General features: G+C 36.7%; 1 protein-coding gene across 4 annotated transcripts in view; it reads right to left on the bottom strand.

Annotated features, from left to right (window-relative positions):
* The window catches only part of UBR3 (ubiquitin protein ligase E3 component n-recognin 3), a 105739-nt gene that overhangs the window by 22171 nt on the left and 71533 nt on the right, over positions 1-12035 (bottom strand). For all 4 annotated transcript variants that reach the window (XM_066189977.1, XM_066189976.1, XM_066189975.1 and 1 more), the window contains one exon: positions 2532-2637. In XM_066189977.1, coding sequence (XP_066046074.1) covers positions 2532-2637 — 106 coding nt within the window. The remainder of the gene's footprint in view (positions 1-2531; positions 2638-12035) is intronic.

Below are 12035 nucleotides of genomic sequence, written 5' to 3' on the forward strand. Positions count from 1 at the left end.
TAGAAGGCACCGGACAAAAACAGTGGTGTTGGGAAGTATAGTGAAGCAATTCTGTGAGACTCTTTACAAGTTACTTTGATCAGTTCTCCCAGATACAGGAAATCTGAGCCATTATTTATGAAGAATGACAGCTGAGTTGTAGAAAATCAAGATAAAAATTGTGGGTTCTACATCTGGGTAGTGCTATTTGTAAATATTTATGTATATTTAAACAAAATAGCTATAATTAAATAAGGGTGAGAAGATAATGTAATGGCACTTGCATTCCACAGATTTTTGCATGTGTGGAGTTTTTTTTTCTTTCTATTTTGAAAATCATCCTTTTAAATAAATGAAGATTAAACAAGCTTCTCTGGAAAACTGCTTTCAACTCAAATAATAATTTAAAGTGAAAATTAAATAGAAGAAGATGGCATATTGGTTCGAAGTTATTTTGCCTCTGTGACTTCCCTAAAGTTAAATTGTTTGGAATCACAGTAATACAGTCAGAAAATACAGAACTTTTTCTCTCACTGACTTTTTTTTCTACAAGTCTTTGCTTGAAGTCTCATGTGCGGGTCAGGCTGATGATTTAGGTGACTTGGTTAACTTCAAAGTAGCAGAATGCCATTCACATCTAAAATCTACAATGATTATTTCTCCACCATCCTCTTAAGCTTTTTCAGTTTTCAGCAGTTTTCACCTTCTAATTGCTCTGAGCACTCTTTGCTGTACCTGAAAAAAATCTGCTATTCTGTATTTCTCAAAAGACTGTGTGACTCTAAGAAGTGTGCAATCAGATCATACACACCAATCCTATAAATGCCACCTTCAAGTCAAACTACCACTTCAAATTTCTGCAGTATAATTACAGATACTCATTTTATGCTCCAATTTATACATGAAAAACATGTCCTCAAATTGCCTCCTCTGTAGCATTCTAGTGCCTGCAGACTAAGGAAGGAAAAACATTCCAAGGAGTGAGCAAAAATATTCCAGCTCAAAAGCATCTGTGCATTTCACCAGTAAATTATTTCACGGCAAAAAGGATGCCATCTCTGTTGTAGCTTCCTACAAACCATTTGAGACTTTGTGCCAAACGAATATCATCAAGTCTACCATGAAATACTGAAAACCAATGCAGAAAACACAGGAACTGCTCAAATGCATTCCCAGCATGCAACCCTTTCTGCAAAGCAAGGCATTACAGACTTACAGTACCATTAATTTCTAAGTGATTCAAAATATTGCCTAATGAAATCTAACATACTGCACCCTAGCCTTGACATGAGCAACGCATGGTCAATTCCATCAGCTCTGTAAGCCCCCTCTCTTGACAGCTGCTTCCAAAGCCAGCAAGCTCCTCAAGTGCCAAAAGGAGAAGTGTATGATCTGTCCCACAGCCATTCTGGCCACACTGTCTTAATTCTGCCTCATGTAACTCAGCCAACCATACGCCAAATTTATGAACATCATCCCACTGCTCAATCTAGGTCAGGTATCAATCAGAATCACTTGAAAGCAGACCCCCAAAGCAGTTTGAATGCATCCTGAACAGCATAGGTTTTCAAGTTATAAAATACTTGATGCTTTCTTCTGCTAATGGTTTATAAATTAATCTCTTAACACAGTTTAATTACTCCAATCCAATGTTCATTGCAAAAAGAAGCCTGGGTCCAAGAGAACAATAAAATCTTAAACTAGAAATGAGAACAATTGTTTTAATAGTCTTCCCCAGTTTGCAGCTAGGATTGTGGCATCATTATTCCAGGTCAGTTTTTGAAATTGCTTCATGCTTTCTACCTCAGGCTCCTAGAAGCCCTGACAAAACACAGTTGGAGAGGCACTAAAAGGACGGTCTTTTGACATAATTGTAAGCTACAAAATGTAGAGCTTAGTATGAAGAAGATGCTTGAGGTGCTAAGAGGAAAAAAAAAAAAATGTCCTGTTTTCCTCTTATGAGAAAAAAATCATAATCTGGTTTTAGGCAAGAAACCTTTCTCCTTGTCATCAAGGCAGAATCTGAAAAGTGATGGGTCTTGAAGTCAAGTAAGGAGATGGGCCCTTGCAGAACAAAGTAGATGGTTCAATTTATTATATAGGTTGCTAAAAATAATTAAAATAATAAGCTTGATGAAATTTTTTAGCTTAAAATATAATAATTTCTCACATACATTAGACCTATTTACAGCTATTAATCATTACTCAACTGTCAATAAACTACCAACTTATCTCAATGCAAATTTTGTTGAGCATCCATATCAAGAACAGCAGTGCCCTATCCACTTACCCAATATTACTCAATTTGCATGTGCTTAAGACTGCAAGAGGGGCATTTAAACTTTAGCTCAGAACTGGTATTTGTCAGATTTTTACGTAAAAGAAATCAGAAAATGTATTTTTACAAATTCATACATACAATTCTTAGATGTTAAGTCCATCAGCATACCTCACAGAGAATTTAAATTACGACAGCAAGTTACCCAAAGTCCCTCTGTAAGGATGTTTCTTTCACCAGGTAAAACTGATATCGGGTAAAATAAAATACTTGCTCTGAATTTTTATCCTGCAACGGCTGGGTGAGTTTTCTCCAGGGATTGTATGCAGAGTCTATACTGTAGAGGCGCATGTGCATGGCCAACACGTGAAACAGCTGATCTGAAAGGTGAAGAAGACAGATTGCTGAGTATTATATACAGTGATATGAACTATTTTACACTGAATTGCCATCATGTATTTTACAAGATTCTGAAAAGCCTGTCATGTCATTCTAAATAAGCTGGTAACCTAACAAGCGTATTTTTATAAAGGATTGATTTATTTTCACAAAAAGGATTTGAAGAGAAGTAAGATTTCAATAGAAGGCAGGGAACACACACCTATATACAGAAAAATGTTTCAGAGAAAGGCTGTTTAGAAAGCTTTGACAAGATCTCAGTTGTTTTGGTGCTCCATGTACTTAATTACAGGCCTTTTAAAAAAATCCTGTTTCATATGCTGTTATGTTGCCAAGGTTACCTGGTCACTTCATTTGCCTCTCCAGTTTATGCCAGAAGTGGTGGTTTCCTCAACAATTCTTCTTAACAGGGACCAATACACTTTTAACTGATACTTTTAGCTTTCACTCCTCTCACAGTTAAGTTCTGCGCACAACATATTTGAAATTTAATCTAAAATTGCTACAAATTCTGGCCTACAGCAGGATCACTTCAAAAGTTTTACCTTCATCTTTATCTTTGAAAAGATATTATTCCTTCTGCCTTCATATTTTGTAGGTGATTTTTGGACAAAAAAATCCCCAAACCAACAACCTTCTGACTACACATCCATGACATTAAAGTAGCAATAGTCTTTATAATGTCAGAGAGTTGTCTGTACAACCTGTAGGCATAGTTTGCTGATATTCATAATTTCAAAACCTTCTGTACTTCTCCTGTATCAAAAACATCATTTGCAAAACACTTGTAAAGTTTTTCAAACAGAGGATGCATCATTAGTAATGGAGATTTACTGCAGTATTTTATATGAAAACCCCACTTTATATTTATCTATGAATTACATGATCACACAAATAAAGACAACAACTTCCATTAAAACACCCAAGAAGGCAAGCACTATTTAGGTTGAGAGCATTTTCAGAAAGGTACATGCAATAAAAAGGACAGAACGGTTTGAGTTGGAAGGGACCTTTAAAGGTCCTCTAGTCCAAGCACCCTCAATGAGCAGGGATATCTTCAAAATAAATCAAGGACTATTCAGGATTCACTTTTTTTCCAATGAATCTTTTTTTTTTATCTTCATAGGTTTATCCTGAAATTATTAAAGTTTCATTTCCCACAATTTTGATTTTTTTTTGTCCTGTCACACTGCATCTTGCTATTTGGTGTCATGCTTTTCTCTTGCTCAATTTTCTAGGACCCTGCTTCCTTTCTCCCTTTCATTTTAACTTTTTCCTCTTTCCTCCCCACCCCTTATTCTTTCAATTGATCCCTTTGCATCTTTCTCTCTAAATCTCTCTCCCTCCCTTTAAAACCCACTGGCTCAACCTACACACTCACAGGTCCTCTTTTTCAAGTAGAAATAGCAGCTATTAATTTATTTTCCATAAATAGACAATTACTCAGAGGTACACAGTGGCCAAAAGAGTCGCATGATGAAATCAGCTGACTGCCAGAGCCTGAGGGCTGTAATTAGCTCCTGGGGTTTGTAAAATAATTGGAGCTGTAGATGGCATTGGAACTGATAGCTGCCACCTGCTTTCTGAATAAAAACAGTCAATGAGGACAAAATAAGTCATCTTTTCTCCTGGCAAGAGATTCTTAGCAAAACACTCCTTTGCTGATAAAGTTGAAAACTCTGAATATATACTTATATTTCATCAAAATAATAATAAAAAATCCCTCAAGCATGGTTTTGTTTGGAACGAAACCCATTAAAATATCCGTTGTTCCCTTCCCTCCTGTCTGTTCACTAAAATGAATGCTTTTTTTCCCCTCAACTGCTCCTTGCTTTAAACAAAAATGGACAACTACGCAAAATGAAAAAAATTTTTTTGAAAATTGTTGACAGTAATTAATTCGTCCCCTCTTCCTTTAACAGCTACTCTCCTGAGTTTTTACTAATATGAAATTAAGCAGGCAAGCATCAAATTCCAGCACTGGAGAATTCCTTTGTAATCTCCAAATATGTACCATTTACGGAACGGAGGCACATTCTCGGAGTGCCTGGACGGGCGCAGGGAACGCCGTTCAGCGTCCCCGTCGGACAGCACCTCGTGGCCGCGCACAGCCGCGCCCGGGACTGCTCCGGCCAGAGGCGCACACCGAGCTTCAGGTCTGCGCTACACCACGGTCGCTCCAATTGCTTTAATCACCACGTACTGTCAGCACGAAGTACCGGAGAAAGCCAAGGAAAACACTAGAGCACCGGAAAGCAAGAACTGGGAACCTGACAGTGCACCAAGCGCTTGGTGCTGCACCACGTCCTTACGCCTGAGGAACCGGCAGGAACCTGCCTTGAGCCAAAGGAATACCCGAGGGCTTTTCCTGCGTGTTTGTGGAACGCATAATTCCAAAGCATAAGCATAAAAATACAGAATGTCTTCCCATTTTCTTATACCCTTCTTGGAACCGTTAAAATACATGTAAGGACTGTTTTTAAACAAGTAGCAGCAAAACATTACCATGACAATGGCCCACAAACATCAATCGTGCCCAGGCTTGTGTGGAGGGGGAAAGGAAGTCCGTAAGCTCACCAGGTATCCCAAACCCCTCTGCCCCTCACAGTCCATCTGCCAGCCGATTCTCTCCAGGAGAGCCCACCCTTGCAAGGGGAAAAGGCAGGACCTGGTTGTAGCTCAGAGTCACCAAAAGATCATTCTTAAATGATTTTTGTAGGAAGAATATTTATTTCCGAAAGCGCAGCAGCAGCAAAATTTGAAAATTGAATGTGATCCTCCTCTCCTAATAACTTTGTAATATTTGAATCAGGCTGCATCCAGATAATTTGAATAAATATAAAAATAATCACACAATTTGGATGCACAATATAACTTATTGCTGCAAGTCATCAGGGGCTTGGCAGGATTCTAAAATTTAGACATTTGAATGGGCAAGATTACCACTGTTTTAAAACATGATCATAGACTCAAGTGTTACCTACATTGACACACGGCTGTCACAACTCTCTCAGCTCATGTCTTTGTTTTCATAGATTACATGTAAATCTTAAACAACGCTTCACAGAACCATCTAGATTAGCAGTTAGAACTAGCTTTCAGTCATATTAGCATTCCTTAATCCATTTCTAAAAATGATGAAAATAACTCTATTGTTATTTTGTTATTGTCACTGCTGTTCTTGGTAGATTTACTTCTTGGAGTTAATCTATTGTGAGAGAGGAGCAATAAACTCAACTGGAATCTGTACTTTCAAAAGAGCAGCTCAGTGGATAAGACACTGCCTTTGCACTGCGACTGAAGCTTTAAGAAGAAGCATTACCATGCTTCTCTCACAGACCTCAAAGATAACGGGTATTTTGTCTATATATCCACCTTCAGCTGAATTCTTTACTGTTTTTAATAATAAAGCACATTAATTTTACAGATGTTGACAAAGCTCTTAAAAAATATTCTGCTGTGTTACTGTGCAAAAAGCAAGAGTCCACAAAGTCAATTTCACAGCCCGCCGTCTTCAGGTTCAGTGTGATATACACAGCACAAAAGAAGACTAAATTCAAGACATAAAAAGACAGCAGTTTGATAGATGAATAGTAGAAATTCTAAAAATGCTGTGCTCAACTGACAAAAATGAGTGATTCAGGAAGTTGCATTCAAGTTTAAGTTTTGGTCTCACTCGTAATTTTGGTTTGATCTTTGCCAAAGTGATCCCAAATTTCTACATAAGTTTTGCTGACTCTTTTTCTACTTGTTTTTTTCTTGTCTCTTGACTGGTAAAGTAAACTCTCAAATTATCAGAGTTCAAATCAGATGACACTTTTTGTGTTGAATTCCAATTCCACAATGTAGAGCAATGTGCTGTCATAATGAAAACAAAGAAGGAATTCACCGCCTTTGTTTTGCTTCCAACAGTCTAGGTAATGTGTTCATACCCCAGTCTCTCTTTATTTTAGAACATATACTGCTGTCATCGAATTTTCTGTCTTGATCCAGATTTCCCTTTTTACATTGCCTAAATTAGTATTAATATTTATAGCATGAAAACATCACACAGTGACACAGCAGTTCCCTGCAGGTGGAACTGAAAACATCCTTGTCTCAACTGTGAAGATCTTACCAGAACAGGGATGCTTCTCCATTCTTCTCCCCAAGTTTCCTGGGACTATCAAGAAGAATGTAGATTATAACTAAAACCACTTGATTCAACCAAATGGGACTCGATTGTCAATAAGGAGATTGAGAAATATTTTTCTCCTAGTAGAGATTTACATAGTCCACTTAGCAGCAGCTGCAAAGACCTGCTGGCATCTTCCCATTCATCACTGATCCAGTAGACTTGAATCAGTAAAAAACCCCATGAAGGTCAGGAAAAGCCTATTAAGGCATTAAGACTGGATAGTCTTTACAGAATTTCTTATATCTTCACTAAGTCTTAATTCCTGATGAAGCAGCTAATTGCCCTCTACACCAAACTCGCCAGTGTATGAAATCAACTTTAGCAACAGAATTCTAACAGTACCTATCTTTGCTTCTCTCACACTAGATATTAGTGGCATACCAAGTGTTTTAAAAAATACCTAAGATCATCTGCTGGTGAGAAAAACTGCTTTTTCCAAGTTAGCATGAATGAGCACCAAGGATCTGCAGACTGACAGCTCCTAACTGAAAGAAACCCTCCAAACCAGCAAACAAATCCAAAACCCCAAACCCTGCAACACCAAAAAGCGTAACCAACCACAGAAACCCACTGTAGCAAGGCATTCTTGAAAACTTCTTTTATTCTCTTTCTTTTCAGTGGCTGCAGAGGGCTGCATAGGACTCTTTGCAAATATATCCACATAAACAATTATAGGGAAGAGACAGCTGCAGTTCAATCTTGCAAATCATAAAAGAATTATTTCCTGTTGGAAGAAAAACCAAGTGGCTGCAAGTGTCACTGTTCATATTGATAAAATGGAGACAGCCATTACTTTCAACATGGTGGAAAAATTTGATACAGAAGAATCATGAAGAGAAACTCATGAAGTGAGTTTCTATGCTCACAAAAACACTGAAAGCACTGATTAAACTGATACTAACACCATAATCAAGATAAAGGCTTCAAATGAATGAGGAAAAGAAAACCAAAACAAACCAACCAACTAAACCAACTCTCACGATGCAATACTATTTCTCAATGTTTAGAGGCATTGCAGAAGTTACAAAGGTGCTAGATGTTCTACTTAAGAAGAGTTTAAATAACTCTTAAATAATTTTTGATGTCCAGTTGTAAATAATGTCCTTTCCAATTAATGCAGTTGATGCTGCAATGCCAGACTGCTAGTTGTGGGAAGCATAAGGATAAGGAGGTCATTTACAGAGAAACTGATGCCAGATGACAAGAGGATAAAATATTTAATCTTCACCTAAACCCTAATCCTATCCTTCATACAAAGGAGAAAAGGGGAAAAGAAAAAAAAAACCCAAACACAAAAAACAACACACCAAAAAGCAAAAAAAGCAGACAGATGGAAAGAAAAGTACTATTTAAAAGTAAAGAAAGGGAAGAATATAGAATCATTTATATGTAACTTTTAAATTCTATGGAACTGTTCATCAACTACTACAATATACCAGAGTACAAATAACAAAGAAAAACTTCTACACAAGTTAAAGAGAGGTCATAGAAACAGAGAATGCTTAGGGTTGGAATGGACTCTAAAGATCCTCTAGTCCCAACCCCTGCAGAGCCCTGCCATATTCCATTAGACCGGGCTGCTCAAGGCCTTACATAAAAACCGTACAGAGAAATCAGAATTATTCAGCCTTTATGCTGTGTTTCAACTCTGTTCGATAAATATGGAAAATGAAGACAAACAGGTCTATTACACTTTATAAAACAGAGAAATAAGACCTGTACAGTTGTTATATATCATAATTTTCCCTAAACTCAAGAGAATTTGCAAGGCCATAGACTCTAAAACTCTAATGTAGTCCTTCAAATAGGACTTGATTTTTAAATAAAAAGTAATAAGATACTGTTTGCATTTTTTGGTTACACACACATACAAAACCTTAAGCTGTAAAATGGTGATTCTGCAGCCAAATTTTCTTCACCATTCTTCTCACACACGCTTGGTCACTGATACTAAAAGCTACATTAATCATTCTTAATTTTACTTCCCAAGAGGAGCTGCCCTCATGGTGCAATCTACTTAAACAGCTCTTGACCTATTTGTTCCCACCATTTTCCCTGACGTTTGCTGCTGTAACAGCTCACCTGGGACAACATATTCTATTTTCCACAATATCTAATCACCAAACTTCACAGTTGTTACAAGACTAGTACAGAGTGGTTTGCTTAATCACAAAAAAACCCAAAACAAAACAAAAAACAAACAAATAAAAAAAACACCCCCAAAAAACCCAAAAAACAAACCTCAGTATCTCACACACAGAAAAAGCCAAACCAGGTTATGTTTTAGATTACTTATGCTGAACCTGACATGAAAGATGTTTAAAAACAAAAGCAGTTTCAACACTGTGCAAAGAAGGCTTTAACAAAACAGTACTCAAGTTCTAGATGGGATATGGATATTAAAACCCACTCTTTCCTCACTGCAGAAGACAATGAAAAAGCTGAAGGTAAATTTTAAATGAAACTTCAAAAACAGGATTGCTCTTAGAAAAATAATGACTATGGAAGGATGATAAAATATACTTCAGAATATGAATCTGCAGAACTGCAATTTTTCATAATCTAAACACAAGACTAGGGAAGGGGCAATGAAGGAAACACACAGTTATGTCATGGTTTAGTGAAACAAACCCTGCTATATATGTAAAGCTAACTCTGCTCCCACTAGTCATATTTAGCCTAGTGTCCATACCTAAATATAATAATAATAAATGGAAATACTGTACAGGTCTGTTCTAGGAGAATCCCATTGCCTTACATTTAAAAAAAGTCTATTTTAATGCAAGATTGAATATGACTAGATTGCTACATAATTTTATGAGGTACCAATACAGAACATAAACAACATGTGGACATTTTAACAATGAATAGATGACATGCACTTCTCTGTGCTGCCTAATGCAATAACACATTATTATATGTAGTGCCTTTACCTGTATGGCCTTGAATGTTTCTGGAGTGCAAGATAAACATTAAGAACACCAATATGACTGACTTAGATGTAAAAAAGAAAATTTACCATTCTACCCAAAACTGTGGAAAAAAATCAAGTGCATTGTGGTAAGATGCTGCCCACACCCCTTGATCAGAAATATGACTATAATCCTTTTAGCAAATGCTAAAGGAAAAAGCACTAGTGCAACACACTCAAAATTACAAAACAGTTTAAGAAAGGAACAGAAAAAAAATATTCTAAACAAAGTGCAATGTATTGTAAGTAGAAAGGGGAAATAAAATCAAGAAGTGTTATTATATTTAAAAAAATCATCAATATACTTTTCAATCAACATTCCAGCAATTTCAGATTAAATCCGTGTGTGCCAGTATATTTAAACAGTCAAATCACATCATAGGGAAAAATTTCTTCTCCCTAAATATATTCACAGTTCTGAATACAAAGGGATAATCTTTAACATCCCTTCCAACCCAAACCTCTGTGATTCTATGAAAACAGTTTTCCTTACAGGGCTATTTTACTTTTCCTACAGACAATTAATGCACAGTTTCACAGTGGATTTCCAACCAAAAAAGATGTATTTTATGAACATTTTATATTTTGTAAACTAGCACATATTTTTAAAAGCAGCAGTTGACGTGATCTTAAAGCTTCTCTTTAAAAAGACAATTTCTTTACTTCTCATGTGTGAGAAGGATCTCTAACTTTTGGTAAGTTTAGTAAGTTTAGTTTGCTCCAGTAGTCTATTTTGGAGAATGGAAAACTTGCTTATTTTCTGAGACATACAGAGTCAGTGGCAAAATACTAAAAAGACTGGAAAAACAGGTAACTATGAAGTATGAATTTGAGCAGGACTTAAAACTGTCATGCCTAGCTGAACTATCCACCCAGCATATGACAATTCTCCAGTGGAAACACATCCTCCATGTATCATTTCCAATTCTGTAATTCTCCAAAAAGAAATTTCTCCAGTGATTAAAGTATTTTCCATGCATTTCAAGGCTTGAGAAATATGTATTAAAATTCCTGACAAATCTTTTCACAGACTGTCAGCAAAAGGTATGCTTTCTTGCAAAGTCAGGTCCTAAGAGTGTAAGAGTCCTTCTTTATGCAAGAGGATGTTGAAGGGATGGTGTGGAAAGACTAAGAAAAAAATTAAATAATGTATTATACAAACCACCTAGTGTCATCTACCAGCCCTTAGCTTGGTGGCATTTTTTTTCCTTTCTTTTTTTCTTGAAATAACACCAAAGAAAGAAAAAACATTTTGAGGTAGTTTCTCCCTTCGCATCAACTGATGTAGTGCTAATAGCAACAGTGAAGTTACAGAGATGTATACAAAGGAAGCTGCCCACCAATCCAGTGGTTCAAGCACTCTCTGCAAAATCATAATTTTCCAGCACCTAGTGACATTAGTTGGTGAAGCACCACCAGAAAACCCATTACCTTTCAGATCTATTTATCTAGCTAGCTGGCTTTTAAATAGGTACGCGTAACAAAAATTTGATGTGACGTCAAACATTTCACAGTGTTTCAAGACGTCATGAAAGTGTGTCATTCCACTTTTATCTTAGAATATAAATGACACATAAAAACTGAGATGTCCTGATTTTGAAAAACTATCAGTGAGAAAAAAACATGACCTTGCAGATTACTGGCCACTTCCCTGTATACATTCTTCTAAACTCTAAATGTCAAGAAATTTTGTTACCAGTAAAGCCATGTGAAAACAAGGATACACTCTCGTTATGTGTAACATCATTATGAACTTTTTCACTTTCAAAACTTTTTCCATTTTAAGCTGAAATCTCCACCCTAACCTGCTCATCCATGTTCTTCGGAATACATGCCAGTGAAATGGGTAACACATTAGTAAGAAGCTAAAATTCAGGGAGGAAATATCCATCTTACTAGGTGAGCATACAATTAAAAAGAAATTGTAATCCAAGTATAAATTAACTGCAGAACCCTGGCCGACTAAATGCTTCAAATATGCACACAGTGATGTAGAGATATTCTTGTACCACATGCACTTTTCAGGTACTTTTGTGGGCTGAGAAAGGGGGGTAATGATGGTGGGGAAAGACAATGTGCAGTATGGTTTAAAACTATTTTTTAAATTACCAACACGTGAATGAAATCAGTTGAACTACATTTCCTGGCAGTAACAGAAGGCTTTTGTCCTAGAGGGAATGTGGACAGCATAGCACCTGGTGAGATTTCTTTGGTGGCTTGTCACCTCAAAG

This window comes from Chamaea fasciata, unplaced genomic scaffold (assembly GCF_029207755.1).
Source record: "Chamaea fasciata isolate MVZ Bird 193981 ecotype frontalis unplaced genomic scaffold, bChaFas1.0.hap1 SCAF_8, whole genome shotgun sequence".
NCBI lineage: Eukaryota > Metazoa > Chordata > Aves > Passeriformes > Sylviidae > Chamaea > Chamaea fasciata.